The sequence below is a fragment of the Nothobranchius furzeri genome, chromosome 17, assembly GCF_043380555.1.
Source record: "Nothobranchius furzeri strain GRZ-AD chromosome 17, NfurGRZ-RIMD1, whole genome shotgun sequence".
Classification (NCBI taxonomy): Eukaryota; Metazoa; Chordata; class Actinopteri; order Cyprinodontiformes; family Nothobranchiidae; genus Nothobranchius; species Nothobranchius furzeri.
The window spans coordinates 51,945,953-51,964,821 of record NC_091757.1 but is presented as its reverse complement, the minus strand read 5'-3'; the positions used below and the strand labels follow the sequence as shown (position 1 = coordinate 51,964,821).

General features: G+C 41.5%; 1 protein-coding gene across 1 annotated transcript in view; it reads left to right on the top strand.

Annotated features, from left to right (window-relative positions):
* The window catches only part of oxct1a (3-oxoacid CoA transferase 1a), a 91,334-nt gene that overhangs the window by 7,548 nt on the left and 64,917 nt on the right, over positions 1-18,869 (top strand). The window contains exons 4-7 of the mRNA XM_015972865.3: positions 9,373-9,508; positions 11,525-11,674; positions 13,344-13,450; positions 14,038-14,098. Of these exons, the coding sequence (XP_015828351.1) occupies positions 9,373-9,508; positions 11,525-11,674; positions 13,344-13,450; positions 14,038-14,098 (454 nt within the window). The remainder of the gene's footprint in view (positions 1-9,372; positions 9,509-11,524; positions 11,675-13,343; positions 13,451-14,037; positions 14,099-18,869) is intronic.

The window sequence follows — 18,869 nt, the reverse complement described above, 5'->3', positions numbered from 1 at the left end:
TACCTTTATGGACAGAATTTCTAGGCGCAGCCGTGGTGTGGAGTGTGTCGAGTTTGGTGGCAGGAGAATCTCGTCTCTGCTTTTTGCGGATGAAGTGGTCCTCCTAGCTTCATCCAGCTCTGACCTTCAGCTCTTGCTGGGTAGGTTCGTGGCCGAGTGTGAAGCGGCTGGGATGAGGATCAGCACCTCCAAATCTGAGACCATGGTTCTCGACCGGAAAAGGGTGGCTTGCCAACTCCGGGTCGGGAGAGAGGTCCTGACAGGCGGATTGGTTCGGCGTCTGCAGTGATGCGGACGCTGAGCCGATCTGTTGTTGTGAAGAGGGAGCTGAGCCAGAAAGCCAGACTCTCGATTTACCGGTCGATCTATGTCCCAATCCTCACCTATGGTCATGAGCTTTGGGTAATGACCGAAAGAACAAGATCACGGATACAAGCGGCCAAAATGAGTTTCCTCTATAGGGTGGCCGGGATCAGCCTTAGAGATAGGGTGAGGAGCTCGGACATTCGGGAGGTACTCATAGTAGAACCGCTGCTCCTCTGGATCGAAAGGAGTCAGTTGAGGTGGTTTGGGCATCTGGTCAGGATGTCTCCTGGACGCCTCCCTGGGGAGGTGTTTCAGGCATGTCCTGCTGGCAGGAGGCCCCCGGGTTGACCCAGGACACGTTGGAGAGGTTACATCTCCAATCTGGTCCGGGAACGCCTTGGGGTCCTGCCGGAGGAGCTGGTGGAGGTGGCTGGGGAGAGGACAGTCTGGAGCTCCCTAGTTGGGATGCTGCCCCCGCGACCTGGACCCGGATAAGCGGAGGAAGATGACGACGATTTCAATCAGCACAGTGAATTAACCTGGTTCAGTTGCTGAACAGAACAAAAACATGACATGTAGATGACTTGATGATGCCACAATGTCACATCTCTGGTATGAACTAAAGTAGAGAATAACTTCTGTTTTAGTTGTGTTGCATTGTAAGTAGAGGAAAGCAGGTGGGATTGTGAAAGACAAAAATCTTTCCACAACTATATTGTCACAATAACAGTATAGGTAGGTACAATATCATATCTGTTTCTAAATATATCGGGATATCGGCAAACCGTAGTTATGATAACTTGACTTGTACACTGAAAAAGTCTTGAAAATGTCCTGGAAAAGTCCTGGAAAATAATTTCAAGAAAAGAGTGGGAACGCTGCCTTGGGTTTCTTGGCGGTGGCCATGGGTTGCTGCCTGCAATGCCCCTCAGTGGGTCTGGGTGGGGGCCTGGGGGCTCGGGGTGTGGGGTTGGCTGGCCACGTGTGGGGATTTGGGCAGGGCCTTGGGGGTCGGGTCCTGACATGTATGCTGCTGGGAAGAAGGCGGGAACATGCGGCAGAGCCTGGCCCGGGCTCAGGGACCTCGGGTAGACCTTGGCTCCTCTGCTGTCCATCACGGGGGAGGACCCAACCTTACCTGGATGTCCTATGTCTTGTATATTCTGGAAGCTGTGCAAATGCAGGGATGGGAGTTGATATTCTGCTGGAGTGGGGCTGCGGTGGTTCCCTCGGACTCCGTGGAGCTCTGCAATGATGGCTGACAAGGGGGTGCCTGCATGACTTTCATGTCTCAGGAAATCCTCTAATTTTCCTTCAAGAATGAAATGAAATCTGTCTAAAAAGATGAAAAACAAGATCGGCAAAAGATGGCTACAGCCAAACAATTGGCACTAGAGCTGGAAGAAATTAAAAAATCCTTGAACTTTTTGTCTGAAGAAATTAACAAGCTTGCTAAACAACAGGCTAACCTCATGGGCCTAATGGAGGAGCTACAGGAACTGAAGGCCTCAATAAAACAGAAGGATCAGAAGATTGAGAGGATGGAACAAAGAATTGATGATTTGGAACAAAATGCTCGAGCAAATGATATACTCATCGCTGGGCTGGTAACAAAGCACCACAGTTATGCAAGAGCTACAGCGGGAGATCTAGAAGGTGAGGAGGCACCACCTGAAGATCTACACACACTGGAGGAACAGGTTGTTCAGTTCTTCAGCGTTAAGAAGGTTAATCTAAATAAAAGGCAGATCTCTGCTTGCTACACTATTCCAAGAAAGGATAACAGAAATAAGTCATCAATTGTGGTACGGCTTGTAAACAGAAAGCAGAAGATTGATGTATTGAGTCAATCTAGAAAGCTAAAGGATTCTGGTGTTCATGTAAACGAACACTTGACAAAAAAAAAAATGCTGAAATAGCCAGAACTGGCCGGATACTAATGAAACAAAAGAAAATTCAAGCAACATGGGTGAGAAATGGAAGAGTGTTTGTAAAGCTAAATGGATTACCTGAACAAGCAAAAGTGGTTATGGTTCGAATTCTCCAGGAGATGGAGCAATACAGATAAAGAAGATTAAGAACAAAAGCCTAAAAAGATTACAACGTTGTTTGCTAAAAACTGGACAACATATGGTTACATTTTCGTTGTTTCTAGTACCCTTTTTTTATTCATAAAACTTTGGTTCTGAAGAAGGGGATACCATATTACCATCATCAAGAAACGGCTAGCTTGGAAATGGAGCTGGACAGAAAAACGATATCACGCATTTTCTGGTGTGTGGAAGTGAATATAGAGACAATGCAACAAAATAATCTCATGGATCAAAAGACTGGAAGACTGAAACAAAGAACAGAAGTCTATAAAGACATGGATCTACAAAGTACTAGGCTGGAAACAAGTCATCAAAGTCATCTAAGAACTACAGCTAAAGACTTACAACGTGAGGATGAAGCCCCTGAGGAGGACACCACAAGGGAGGATCAGGTAGCTCAAGTGCTTCAGTGTTATGAAGATCGTGTTTTACTGGAAAACCAATAGTTAACATCTAAAAATGGAAATGACAATCAGAAAATTAAGAAATGCAGACTAAATTAAGCCTAAAAGGGTCAAATGTATCTGACCGGAAATTATTTGGTTTTGATAATAATATTGATCCAGAGGTAAATTTTTTCAATCTAAACAAATTGAAATCAGAATATTATTATGAAGAAGAGTTAAACAAACTTAAAATAGAAGGACTCTCTATCATACATTTTAACAGCAGAAGTCTCCATACACAATTTAGTCAAATTAAAGATTTGTTAAGGTCACTAAAATATAAGTTTCAAATTATTGCAATTAGTGAGACTTGGCTAACAAATGAAACAAATTCATGCCTTGAATTGGAGGGTTATAATATGTTCAACGTAAATAGGAATAATAAGAAAGGTGGGGGTGTTGCCTTCTATGTACAGAAGCATATTGACTGTAAAGTAATTGATAGTACAGTTATTGATGACATTATGTAGAGTATAATAATAGAAATCAGTTTCACCAAAAGGAAAAACATTATTTTGAGTTGCATGTATAGAACACCAGGTTCTTGTGTTGAAACATTTATACAAAATACTGCTGATATATTGCAAAGGATTTGTGCTAAGAAACATGTATTTGTTTGTGCTGATTTTAATATTGACTTAATCAAATGGGAGGGACATAAGTTAACCTTAGATTTTTTGAATATGATGTTTAATTTTGGTCTCTGGTCTATGATTGATAGGCCAAGTAGGATAACTAAAGATAGTGCCACATTAATTTATAATATATTTACAAATGTTTGTGGTCAATCAACAAGTGGTTTGCTAATAAATGATATTAGCGACCACCTTCCTGTTTTTACAATTTCAAATATGGACATTTTTAGACCCCTACATAAGGAGGATGATGATTCTACTACATTGGTGAGATGGAAGACAGCAGAAAGAATTGAGGCATTCAAAGCAGAACTTTTGAATTACAATTGGGATCAGGTGTATGTAGACGATACAAACCAAGCATATGATACCTTTCTGTCAATATTCTTAGAGGTATATAATAAAAATTGCCCTATTAGACAATATGAGACAAAGAAAAATTATAAAAGAAAGCTGTGGACGACAGAAGGTCTGTTAAAGGCATGTAAAAAGAAAATGGTATTATATGAAAAATTCATCAAACATAGGACAAGTGAAAATTAAGACAATTACAAAAACTATAAGAATAAATTATCTACAGCTATTAGGATCAGAAAGAAGCAATATTATGATGAAATTTTAGATAAAAACAGAAACGATACTCGAAGGACGTGGAAAATATTAAATAATATAATTCAAAAAAGGATGACAACATTGGAATGGCCAAACTACTTTCTAAATAGTTCAAATCATAAAGTAAATGATCTAATAAATATAGTGGAAGAATTTTACAAATTTTTTGTAAGCGTCGGCCCCTCATTAGCAAACGAGATAGCAGTCCCGCCTGATGCAGATACATTTAATAATCTGATAAATAGTAATATCAACTCAATGTTTCTACATGAGATAAGTGAGACTGATGTTGTAAATACAGTAAGAAAATTTAAAAACAAAAAATCCACAGATATAAATGAAATTGATATGGGAATTATAAAAGAAGTTATATTTATTGTGAGACCATTGACATATATATATACATATGTATATATACATATGTATATATATATATATATATATATATATATATATATATATATATATATATATATATAACCTATCACTACATAAAGGTCATTTTCCTAAAACTATGAAGATAACAAAAGTGACCCCAGTATTTAAAACTGGAAATAAGCATTCTATGGAAAACTAACGGCCAATAGCAATTATTCCACAATTTTCAAAAATACTCGAGAAATTATTTGTGTACCAGCTAGATGTATATATTACTCTAAAAATAAATTATTAAGTGACAGTCAATATGGATTTAGAAAAAAACAGAACCACTACCTATGCGATAATGCAGATGGTAGAAGAAATAGCCCAAGCAAGTGAAAGCGAAGAACTCTCTATTAGCATATTTGTTGATTTAAAGAAGGCTTTTGACACCATTGACCACAAGAGATTATTGAAAAAGATGGAAAATTATGGCCTACGAGGTATAGCGAAGTCCTGGATAGAGAGTTACTTAAAAGACAGACAACAGTATGTAAAAATTAAAGATATAAAATCTGGTTTTAGAGAAATAAGTTGTGGAGTTCCACAAGGGTCAGTAATAGGTCCTATATTATTTACTTAATATGTAAATGACATATGTAACGTGACAGATTTTTTCAAATTTATAATGTTTGCAGATGATACAAATTTAGTTTGTTCAGGTAAAGATGTAAAAGAACTTTTAAAGAAGGCCGGAAAAGAGTTAAATGTCCTCAAAGCTTGGTTTGATGTAAATAAACTATCACTGAATATAAAAAAACTAAATTTATGATCTTTGGAAATAAGAGGGTAAAAATTGGGGACTTTAAATTAACAATTTCAGATACTGAAATTGAAAGAGTGTCTGAAATAAAATTTCTTGGTGTTGTTGTGATTGACTCTAACTTATCTTGGAAGCATCATTTAAATTATATAAAAGGAACAATTCCCAAATCTTTGGGTCTATTATATAAGCTGAAGGACATACTAAACCATAAGGCCTTACGTCTAAGTCTGTTCACTAATACAACCATACATGGCATATTGTATAGAAAAATGGGGTTCAACTTTTAAAACATATATACATGAAATAAAAACTTCACAAAAGAAATCTATTCGAGTTATAAACAAGAGCAATTATTATGCTCATACTGACCCGTTGTTTTCAAAATAACAGATTATGAAATTAGAAGATCTATACTATTATAAAATAATGCAATTTATGTTTAGAGTAAAATTAATGGCTCTGCCAGAAAATATACTAATGTTTTTTGCAAATAGGGAAAGTAAATATGATTTAAGAGGTGTATGTATGTTCTACAAAAAGCCAAAAAGGGCATGAAAAGGAGATGTATAGCTGTAATGGGAGTAAAATTTTGGAATGAGTTTAAAATAGAATTAAAATTAGCAACTTCTCTTTCAGTTCTTAAAAAACTTATCAGTAAAAATATTTTTGAAGAGTATTAATTTGATGTTGATGGATGGATTTGTGTTTTATTTTTATTTGGGTTGTTGGTTCATTGCGGGAAATTGAAAAATTGTTTTGTAAGTAGGTTAGGCAATTATATAAGCTATTGCTTCTGCCTAAACCTATTCAGTCATGAGATACCAAATAGACACCATATACAAATGAATGCATATGTTAGCGAGAAATGGTATTTGTATCTATTTGTATGACATGTTATTGTACACATTATCTTAAGATGACTGAATAAATTGATCATTCATTCATTCATTCATTCAATGCTGCTGCTTTGGGCCCTGGCAAGATGGGCTGGGGTCTCCATGCCCTGGGTGGGATTTTGGCAACGGAGGTGCCTATTGGGGCAAGTGGGGGAGCTGGCTCCCTGGAAGGCTTAGGCCAACCAGCCATTCTTCCCCATCCCCACACATTTTTCTCCTCCTGCTCCCTCACATCATCACACAAACATGTACATAGGACTTTGGGGGGTGGACAAGTCAGGGGGTGCGGGTATGGACCCCATTTCCGCATTCCTGTGGCAGCCTGCCCCCCAATTTTATTTGCACATTAAACACTTCCACCAACGACATTCCAAGCAAACACACACTTAAGGCCTTGGGAGTAAGCACATACAACGGCATTTAGCAAGGGGATCTTTCAGCCTCATCCCAGGTGCCGGTGCCCACATCCAATTTGAATATGCACTTAGACACAGAGAGCTGTGGGGGAAGAGGGGTGGTGTGGTGGCATCAGCTGGTGTAGGCCATACTATGCCTGCACTGCCTGCTCATCATAGCCACGAATACACCTCATCAACACGCACCAACACTGTATTGGAGCAAGCGGAGGGTGACTAGAGGTCTTAGCACACCTGTTGTCGCTTGGCTTCCCGAGGCTGGAGGCTAGGAGGGGGAATCTTGCCATCTGGCTGGGGTCTGAATGGTGGGTCGCTTTGCTTGGCGCTGGGCGGGGGGAGCCTGCTCATCAGCACCCCAGCAGAAAGGGTCGAACTCTGGGAACCGGTGATGGTTGTACCCGTTGTACAGCAGTACCGGGACCAGAGTGAATAGGGTGTGTATGGGGAGTATGAGTGAGTGTCTGGCGTGTATTTTTGTGGGTCTTAGGTTGTATGTGTGAACATGAGGGAGGGAGTGTGTGACTGTGTTTGTGTATGACTGTATATGTCAGGTGGGGCCTTTGACTCCTCCCCTCTCCTGGGACTTCTTTTGCTGCTATGCATCTTCGCCTCCCCTCCCCCGTCACACTTGGTGTGGAGTGTGGTGTCTTGGTCTGCCTGAGTGTTCGCGGCTCCCGGGTCAGGGGGTTTAAGATTTTTAGCTTCTGCCTGATTAATCCCGGTGGCTGCCTGGTGGGATCTGGGTCCCTGGGCTCTGTCGGGTCCCCGGCGGGGCTGGTCACCCCATGGTCCCGGGTCGCTGGGTTCCGGGCTCGGCCGGCTTGGGGGTGGGAGGCTGCTCGCAGGCCTGTGGGCTTGCCGCTTATATCCCAGAGACTCTGCCGGCTGTTGGTTGTGGCCCCCCGTGGCGATTCTCTGCGCCTCTCGAGTGGGGCAGGGGCTTTTCTGGTCGCAGTCTCCCTGGGGTCCCTGCGCTCGGGGGCAACTCCTGGATCTCTGAGGCGGGTACGCACACAGGTGCTCAAATGGTGCTCTCATAAGCATGGACTTGGGCGCGTTCAACACATGTCGGCTGTGGTTGGCACTTAATGCACTGTGATTTATTATCATGATTGTTCAGTAAAACAATGTTTTTATATTTCCTCATCAGGTTGACGCAGTGATAGCTTGCGCCTGTTGTGTTGCTGTGTGTCCCTTTTCTTTTTTTTCTCTCTCCTTCTGCAGGTCTAGAAGCAGACTCTTGTTCATCATTGATTGTTTGTTTTTGTGGAACCCCCCTTCCTTTTGTCTCTTCCTTTCTCTTTCACCTCTGTCTCCGTGTCTGGTCGGAATTACAAGCATTCAAAAAACAATAACATAAAGTTTTAAGTATCAGGCGTGACATTAAAAGCAGACGCTTTGATGCTCCAGCTGAGAGTAAATCTGTAAGGCTTGTCACCAGCATCCAGACATTAATTCTGTTTGCTTCACAGCCAGACAGGACACGGTGCAAAAAAAAAAAAAAACTTTTCTAAGAATTTAATGAAACAAATGCTTTTTTTCTGGAGACATAGCCACATGACCCCGGTTTTGGCGCTCTTTCATTGGCTATCCGTTGCTTTTAGGATAAAATCTTGCTTTTCGCTTACAAAGCTTTGATGGTTTGGCACCTGCATACTTGTCAGACCTACTCACGCCCTATGTGCCAGCGCACTCACTATGGTCAGCTGACCGCCTGCTTCTCTACACTCAGATAATGCAATACAAGACAAGGAGGAGCGAGCCTTCGTGTATGTAGCTCCCGCTCTCTGGAATGCACTGCCTCTCACTATCTGGTGGTCACCATCCATTGATGTCTTCAAGTCCCAGTTGAAGACACACTTCTATGATTTGGCTTTTAGGTAGTGATTTTTTTACATTGTTTTGATATCTCCTTTTATAAGTTTTTACTGTTTAATTGGTATTTTAATGTCTGTTTTTATGTTGTCAGCTCTCATGCTGTTTTTTTAAATGCACCATATGAATAAAGTTGGTATGGTATTTTATTAAACATTAGGAATTCATCTGAGGAAATGTTCTACTAGATACCACTAGCAGGATTTCTTAAAGTCTACAGAAGCATTCAAAGAGAAATGATTTAGGTTTTAAGTTGCAGTGATGCACAAAAACACCATTGAGCCTTATGTTGTTGTTTTTTTGTGCTCAAATCATTTATTGATGTGTGACAGAATTGTGCCGCCTTGCTGCTTTAATCCTTGTTATCAGATGCTGAAGGGATTTTACACAAACAAGAGATTCTGGATAAAATTCAGTGTTATCAGAATTGGCTGGATTTTTCTCTGACCATGCAGCAATGTGTGCTTAATCTGGTTAAATTTAACTTTATACTCAATATTTTAAAACATCAATGAGATTTGCTTGTCAAACTCTTTCCAGTAAATCTGCATAGGAACACGGATGTTGGTGTGAGACTGCTTACTTATCACAGTCATCTGTTTTTGCTTTCTGACTGCACATGACCTAGATATCTCCTGAGCTGACCTGAGATCAGAGTTAAATGAAAAGAAGGCATTCTTTTCTTGGTGTTTTGTGTCACAAAGAAGTAGGAAAACTTTCTCTATGGCTCTGATTTCAGCTGATTCAAGCCAAGAGGAATGTTTAGCTTAGCACAGTATTTTGACTTTGTAGAAAAAAGTTGAACCATATAATCTGTAGCCTGTAGAGTTTGCTGTGAAATCTTGCATTATTTCTTAATGATTTTCTCTTGTAATGTGTGTGTGTGTGTGTGTGTGTGTGTTATCAGTGTGGACAACTTTGGCCTGGGCTTGCTGCTGCAGACGAAGCAGATCAAGAGGATGATCTCCTCTTATGTTGGAGAAAATGCAGAGTTTGAGAGGCAGTATTTGTCTGGAGAGTTGGAAGTGGAGCTAACACCACAGGTTGGTCAGAAATGTACTCTTGTAAGATTTATTACATTTTTAGAGATGGACAATATATCGGCATTAATATCGGTATCGTCATTTTTTAACATATCGCATTGGTTCGATAAATAAAACTGGGCCTATATTAACAACCGATATTTTTTCCATCTCGTCTCCTTTGTTTGCCTGTTTCAGAGGGTGAGGGGGGTGATGTGTAATTGTTTAGTCATGAGAACAGTGAATGAAATCATCTCAGAACCGTAAATGTGTGTGGTGTGTGTACATAATAACGTAAATTGAGCTTTAATAATTTTCATTGTATACAAAATCTGCTGATTTTAGAAGCATTAATGTCAGTATATCGGTATCGGCAAATATCGGTTATCAGCCATAACAGTGATCTTAATATCGGATATCGGTATCGGCGCATCACTACAAATTTTATTATAAAATCTAATGATTATTTCAATCAATCAATCAATCAATCAATCAATCAATCAATCAATCAATCAATCAATCAATCAATCAATACTTTATTAATCCCAGAGGGAAATTAGAGTTTCAGTACACACAATTCAGAGATCAGACATACGTGGGCAAGACACATGACAAGAATTGGTGACTGTGGTCATTCGTAACCCTGAGTCGCGCTACCTTAATAGAGATCAGAGGGTTACATGAGGATTGGTTCAGGTGGAGGGAAAATAAGGCACTTCAGAGTTACCCTCCACCGGGAGGGCAGCTTTGCTCTGCAAAAAACACCTCAAACATATATGCAACAGACTTCAGACACCACAAAACATAACATGAGACTCCAATAGGAAGGTGTGGGGGGGAAGACGACTGGGAACCTGTTTCCCCCAGCGAGAGCAGCCATCTAAGGTGCTCATCTACTGTACAGTCACAGATGGGAGGGAGATCGTGGGAGAAGCGAAGAGCACATTGACTGCTCCAGCTGATGACCTCGCCAGGCTGAAGTCCACCAATCCAAAGGCAGGGGGGGTAGGTTGGGTTTTCACAGCATCTGTCTGCATTCCTTTGTGGGGGTTTTAGTTGTTTGCAGCTCAAGGCTACCAGAGCGTCAGATTCAGATAACAAGACTTTGTTTGGGACAGGCTGAGATAATTTTCCTCTCTGCCTTCAGTCTTTAAACTGATCATTCCAGTCCTTCAGTGAAGCCAATTTTGGGTTTTAAACTTGTCCATACCGCCCGGTGACTCTCTCCGAGATGACATCCATTTTGCGCACTAATACCGGTATCGCAGCTAGAACATTGTCCAGCTTACGATTCACCTTGAGTAACGTCCCAGTCTGAGAAGTATCCACACGGACGGTGCTTTCTGCGGGTGCGGGTCGCCCTCCAATCTCTCCCGTCCTCCCAAATTTCCAGAAAACCAAATATCCTCCCACTCCAATCAGGAGAAATCCAGTGATCATCAGACCGAATATCCACACATCTTCGATGTCCTCAATGGACAGCTGGCTCAGGCATATGATCTTCCACTCCTTTCAGGAATCCAGCATATATCCCACCGGGTGTGTCCCCTGTGGACATGTGGGAGCCCCCTGCTCCGTTCTCATTGTTGAAAAAATCTTATCGATCGCATTGAATGACCAGTTTATCAAATCCATGGTTAGTAAAAATAGTTTTTCAGAAGAAATGCAGAGAAGCGCTCTGTGGGCCGACAGGACAAAGCCTTGGGAAAAAAAGATAAGGGAGTGAAAGAGAGAAGCGCCTGTACTCCTCAAGTGCCAGAAGAGAACACGAGATTTCTTGATTTTATTCACTTTTTGTTTGCATTTCTAAAGACTTACAGGAACTTTTGCTTGAGCTTAACAGCATTTCTTTGCTGTCTTCCTATGGTCCATCATTCAGCAGCTCTATGACAGTAAGATTGATGACTGGAGACAGAATGTAACTCAAGGATGTGGATGTTTTTATTGCAGGTTCAGTCTTGGATTTAGCATCTGAACGCCTGTGGTGGAAATGAGGCTTCCACACTCATTTTTTTATTCGTCACTTATTTTCTACAGGGTACTCTTGCAGAGAGGATCAGAGCAGGAGGTGCTGGGATCCCAGCCTTCTTCACAGCCACCGGCTATGGCACGCTGATCCAAGAGGGAGGCTCTCCTATTAAATATAACAAAGATGGCAGCATTGCCATTGCCAGTGAACAGAGAGAGGTGAGAGAGCGCAACGGACGCCGCAGAGGGAAAACCACTAACTTAGTAAAGAGGTTTAGCAGTACACACTCATGTCCTGCTGATGATTGCTGGCATGAGTGATTTTAGAAGGGGAGTCAGTCTGCTGCTATGAGATGCAGCAGTCCCAACCGTCCAAATTTGTAAACCTACAGGAGTTTGTTGCCGAGATCAGGTGACTGGGCGAATTTATCGACCGTCGGTTATAATTGGAGCCCTTCCCTGATCGTTGTCTATTACGAGCGATATTATTTTTATGCCTATCAATTAGGCCTAGTCCACACGTAGCCGGGGTTTTTTAAAAACGAATATCCGCCCCTCCAAAAACTTGCATCCACACCACCGCATTTTAAAAACAAACTCTGTCCACACGTACCCGGATAGATACGTTGTTAAGGACATGCCAGACCTGTAGGTGGCAGTACTTCCCCGTTCTTAACCTCGTCCTTCGTCTGTGATCTTCCGCAAGGAGCAGTAATTCCGCTTGCAAAAACAAACAAGCAAAAAGCGCTTGGACAACTGATGGATCGGGTAGTGACAGAGCGCAGCTCTGAGGGCATCCATGCTGTCGGCTAGTGTAAACACAGGTCGCACACGTGATATCAGCATTTTTTTGTCGCGGAAAGTGACGTTGCGGACCTTAAAACTCCGGTTTTGTCCGTCCACACGCAGACACCCAAAACGGAGAAAACGCAGATCTTCACTTTGGCCGGAGTTTTTAAAAAGATCCGTTTTCGTGTGAAAAAACTCCGTTTTCGTGTGGATGACAGGCCAAAACGTGGAAAAATATCTACGTTTTGGCAGATCCCCGGCTACGTGCGGACAGGGCCTTAGTCTCGTGGATGGGACATCGCAAGGGACCACTATGTAAACATATTGTGCCTCATTAGAATGCTGAATCAAGTACTGACGAATATTGCTTAGAAATATTTTATTTATGCTGTCCAACCTCATTGGTTGTTGCCTTTCAGCCAATATCAACGTAAAATCCATCTACTTGGTTTCAATGATTCATTTTACTTCGGCTCCATCAGTAGCTACACCTTTCCCTTACCTCTGCCACAATACCAGCTCTTAAACTAATAATCCAGAGAATATTCCTCCTGTAAGTTCACGCACACAGATGCACACATGATAGATCTGTTTCTGTGTGACCTGATGCTGTTTTGCCTCTTCCTCTTTGTAAAGCTAACCCACTTTGTTACCATCCTACTGATCCTCTACAAGATAAATGATCAGTCTGTTTTTTAGCAGATTCTTGCACCTCGGGAAGATCTACTTTGATCATGAAGGCAGCCTAGTGGACTAACTAGCTGGCATAATCAACTACGTAGTGGCAAAAATATCGTACCCTGTTTTTGACATTATGGGGTTAGCATGGATTTGACCTGAATTCAGCTTTGATGCATTATGGAGTCCTGATTTCAGACCCAGCTAAGCAATCTGAATTTGGAAAGCAACAAAAACATCTTACGCTGTAGTTCCACAATTATTAAAAACAGCAGTTAACCAAGTCCTTTGTCTTTTAACGTTTTATGCAGGTTTTGTCTTACATGTAACATAATTCCAACGAGTACGTCTGGATTCTAATACAAAGAAGAAGTCTTAAAGTCTAATCCACCTTCTGTCTCACTTTTGGATGAGTGTGCAGGTGCGGGATTTCAACGGCAGGCACTACATCATGGAAAAAGCCATCACTGGAGATTTTGCCCTGATCAAGGCTTGGAAAGCTGACAAAGCAGGAAACGTTGTCTTTAGGTAATTCGTTTAAAAAAATGGAATAAAAATGGTACTACTAACACATTTTTACTGATTTAAGGTAAAGAATCCTGCAGATGGGTCAGCTTTTTCTTGGATTAAGCTAGTCCTTAAAGTTACAGCTGGTGGAGTGTCAGCTTTTTCTCGCTGAGTGTGTAAGTTCTGGAATAAGTGGGCGCACGTTGACATATTGTTGGATAGACATTTTTGTGGTTTAGGAGATACATTTATGACAGTAATCATCAACAACCTACAATAAAATAAAATAGTTTTGTCTTAATTATATACTTCTAGTCAAAGCTTTAGAAAAAAAAATCTAAACATCAATATTTAGTTTTGCGGTCAAATTAGGAATTTCTTAGGATGTTTTGAATTCTAGATGCACTTTTTCGGCATTAATTTGAACAGGTCTTATTGTAGATAGTGAAGTTTTGTATTTCTTCCACAAGAGAGCAGTATTCTGCAGGAAACTTCTACACAATGAGCTGGTTAATGAGAGCCTTTAAAAAAAGAATTTGTGTTATTTGATTTTGGTCTGCATGCAATACGTTTTAACATCAGATCTGCGTCGGTTTTGTGTCTGACAGGAAAACAGCCAGAAACTTCAACCAGCCCATGTGCAAAGCAGCCAAAACCACAATTGTTGAGGTATGTCCTTAGTTATGTGCAGAGACGTGCTGAACTTTAGTTGAGATGTTGCATCGATGCACAGGAGATGGGAGAGTGTCATAACATCCTAAAGATGCTTCTCACTTCTGCCCTATGAATCAAAGTGATGCCTTGTGCTCTATGATCCATCTGAGCCTGATGACTCCTGGTTTTCTCATTCTGTGTGAGAAGCAACAATCTCACATAGAAGTGCCTCACTCCACCTTTTGCACCAAGTAATAAAAAAAACTGCAGCTATTAAGAAAATATGTTTAATGAATATAAACAACTGGAATTGGAACATCTCAAAAGACACACAGTTGTATACGTTTATTTTTCTGCCTTTATAATAATAATAATAATAATAATAATGCATTGAACTTATATAGCGCTTTTCTAGACACCCAAAGACGCTTTTCACACACTCTCACATTCACACACTGCTAGTGATGGTAAGCTGCTTGTAGCCACAGCCGCCCTGGGGAGGTCTGACAGAGGCGAGGCTGCCATTTGACGCCGTCGGCCCCTCTGACCACCACTTACACAGGCAAGTTGGGTGAAATGTCTTGCCCAAGGACACAGCAGCAGGATACCCCTGGCGGGAGCTGGAATCGAACCCATGACCCTCCGATCATGAGGCAACCCGCTCTACCACCTGAGCTACTGCTGCCCCTAAATTATATTCCTTATAAGGGACACTTCACAACTTTTTCATATTTTAAAATCATTTTTTGAGCCAGTATGAGCTAAAATGGCCCTTTACAGGGTTAATGAAATGTCACTTATAACTCCCACCACCCTCTGTCGCCAGAATACCGCATTTGCAACTTCATAGTGTCAGACCGGTCTGCTGGACTTAAAAAAAAAAAAAGAGGTACTTGGCAATAAAGTCTACTTTCAGCACATTTCCTGCATGTTTTATATCATGAACACAGCTGATTTGTTTAATTTAGTGATAAACCGCTCCTGTAGATACTAATGAAGGCTGGGGAGACACATCAGCTCTTGGATTAAGGTGTTAAAAAGACACAGTGAGGGGATACGTTTTGCATTTTGGTTCTACTAAATGGACACTAGGGGGTGCTAAAACAAGCCAAAACTGCCTACTCTCCCTTTAATGTTTGTTTAACCTATAATAATGCTGAAAACAAAGCATTAAACTGGCCTTTACACTTTAGATAAAGTATTTGTTGTCAAGGTTTGAAACTATAAAATGTCCCGTTTTAACAAAAATCTGAGTTGTAATACTCTGTGCCAATAATAGAGGATGTCGTGTTATCTCTGGGCTGTCCATGACATGACTGGTTTCAGTCTGTCTTGTTTCCCACTTTTCTAGCTTTTGACAGTGAAGAATTGCCATCAGTCGTGTGTGTGTGCGTGTGCGCGCGCGTGTGTGTCTCATGCTCTGCTCCTACACAAACAGCTCCACACCTCCCATATAGACTGTGCTTGATTCAGAGAACAGCAGGAAGTAGCAACTGTGTGAAAAACCATAAAATAAGGAACACTTTTCTGAAAATACATCAGAAGGCTGAGCTCTCTTTATAAACCTGAATGCCACACAGCACATTTTCAATTATTCTGCTGTTGCTGGACCTGAGATTTGGACTGCTGTTGATTAGAAATGCCTTAAAACAAATGAGGAAAGTAACTTGTTTGACCATGGAGCTGTTGTGGACTTATTGTAAACCAACACTTATGCTTATTAATTGAAATAACTTTTTTACTTTACCTATTTGATGCAGTGCAGCTTGTTACAGCTTGTTATGGTCACAGTCACATTAGTTATGACTTAAACCATGCCGGGGTTTTGTTTTCCTGTCACAGAAGAATTAAATAGTTAAAGAGTAAACATTCTCGGAAATGGCAGTTTAAGCAAACTACAGTTTGAAAAAAATAAAATAAAAATTTGAAGATTCAACCCATTTACTTCAGACCCCCCCCCAACTTCCAGAAACCGCCCTGATCTGCTCTCAGCCCACCCACCCCCTGCACATGCCAAGCCAACTGTCAAACGGCCCAACCAGCCGACAGAGGAGAGGCTGTGTTCACAGGCAACAGGTCTGTCACCTAAATGTTTGTTTCCTAACAAGAACAGAACCAGACTCTGAAATGAACATGCAAAACAACTCTTTAATTGAACACAAAGCAGTTTCCTGCTCATTCACCCTACTGGTTGAAAGTGGGATTACAACTGTCGTAAAAAAACCTGCAGCAGCCAGGTGTAGCTAGTTCCAACGAGCTAACACTAACATGAGCCAACTAATACTGAAATAAGCCACGAAGTAAAAAGAGCCACATTGTTGGAAAAAAGTATTGCTTACAAGTCCAGTAGCAACAAAGCTAGGTCAGCATCAGTCCATGATTTTGTAGCCTCCTTTAGCTCAAACTAGTGTGGGCTGCGCCAATGTTCACTTTGATTTTAGCTCTTTGTTTTGCTTCCAACGTCATTATTCTCTTGCATTTATTTCCAGGCTCCATCATGATGTCAACAGATTAAGTAAACTTCTCCTTTTTATGCTTTTTAATGACGATCAGCGAACTGAAAATGCTAACCACTAGCATTACAGCTAACAGCCTGTAAGCAGGTATAGAGCACCTCCTAGGTAGAGCCCTGCACTGAAGCCCTAGGCCCTCGGGTCGGCCCGAGGGCCAGGCTTCGGGCCAAAGACTGTGTAATTACCTCGGACACGGGCCGGGCCGGGCGCCTTTATTTTTAATTGAATTCATTAAAAAAAACTGAAACACTTGAACGCAGCAGCACCTGCCTGCTTCTCACGCACCGTTAGCTCAGGTCTGTGTGGTTTATAAATGCGCCTATATAAACAAATTCTCAAACTGCTGATTGAAACATGTGCCCCTGTTCTAATATGCCATTTTATGTCCACTTTGATATGTCAGAAACCATTCGTTTGTTCTCATGAAAACGGTCATTATTCTATTTTTCTGTGAATAAATTCGCTCTGCAGTTAAAACACAGCATTCATTGCTGTTTTTTTCTCCTAACTGGAGAGCGCATTTTCCGAGCGGCAGATTAAATTTACAAACGCTAATTGGGGGCGTTTATTTAATCTGCCGCTCTGAAAATGCACTCTGCAGTTAGAAAATTAGAATGCTGCTTTTTTTTACTAATTGCACAAGAGCGCATTTTCAGAGCAGATTAAATTTACAAACGCATCCAATTAATATAGTGTTCGTAAATTTCATCTGCCGCTCGAAAAATACGCTCTGTTAGAAAAAAAAGCTGCATTGAATGCTGTTTTCCTTTCTTTTCTTTTTTATTTCATTATTATTATTTTTTTTACTGCAGAACGCCTCTCACAAATAATTAGAACGCTGAGCATTCTATCACACTAAAACATTATGAAAGGTTAAAAAAAAAAGTCGGGCTCGGGTCGGGCCAGAGAATCCTGAAAACCTTTTCGGACCGGGTCGGGCTGGGGTTCCACCCCCTCGGGCCGGGCTGGACACGGGCTCAGATTTTAGGCCTGTGCAGGGCTCTGTGCTGTAGAACACAGGTGGGTTTCACCAGAAATGCCTGTTTCTGAACCAAAAACAGAGAAAACTGGCTTTTTGAGTCAAGAGAGATGTAACGCAGTAAACTTTGACACCAATATACTTTGCTTTATTTACACCACAGACACCCCAAAAGCAGTTACCTTGTGTAGAAATTGTAAAACCAAACTATAAAATGGTTTTTGACAAGAAATTAGATGTTTATTCACAAATGTGTAACAATAAATAATCATTTTTGTCAAAAGGTAACAATTTCATTTGCTGGCATGCAGTCTTACAGAAAGTGCTGTTGTAGTTATAGCCGTGTGTGTGTGTGTGTGTGTGTGTGTGTGTGTGTGTGTGTGTGTGCGCGCGCGCGCACTTCTACCCCTGCACAGAGACAGAGTATCTCACTGTAGTGTGGTAATCTATATAACACTGTCCTGCGTGCAAGGGGACACAACAGACCTTGCACATCATGTTCGTGTCTCTGCGAGTTCCTCTGCGTGTGCAGACCCTACATCTTTTTGTTAGTCTCAACTTCTTACTGGTGGGTTTCAGGTAACAGAGTTTGTGTCTGCCAAGGTCTCCATCTAGCCTGCTCTCTGGGTCAGTGTTATAGGGTGCTCTCAGAGTATGTTGGACATCCTCCAAGTCCCCATCCTCAACACCTGCTCCTTCCTCTTCCTCTACCTGTTCCCCCACCTCACTCCCTTTCCGCTCATGTACCTTCAAGGTCCAGGACTTCACTACACTACGAATGAACTTCAAAAGAGTGTTACATCCCCCTGGGTTTCTGGCTCGGTACAGGATTTAGGCGTTGAACATGCACATTTGGAACAGATAGGCAACAAACTTCTTGGACCAGTTCAGTGACCTGCGGATGAAGGGGTGGTAGGAAATGTTTTGGTCCAACTTATCCACTCCATTCATGTGAGAGTTGTATGCAACAATACACTCTGGCTTGAACTGAGCAACCTTGTCTTTGTGCCCCTTCTGCCACACATCAACTTTCTGCATCCCATCTTGGTGGCAGGTTGTCACCATCTTCACTAATCGTTTGTCCTGCCATGCTACTACCATGACTTTGTCATTGTGCCGCACAACTTTATCCCCAGTCCCTAGATCGGTTTTTACCAAATCCCTGATGACCTGAGGCTCCCCCCTATTCTTCCTCAGTGTTCCACAGACATTGGTCTGTGCTTCCAGTAAGCGCTCACACAATGCTACAGAATTGTAGAAGTTATCCATATACAGTGTATAGCCAGGACCTGAA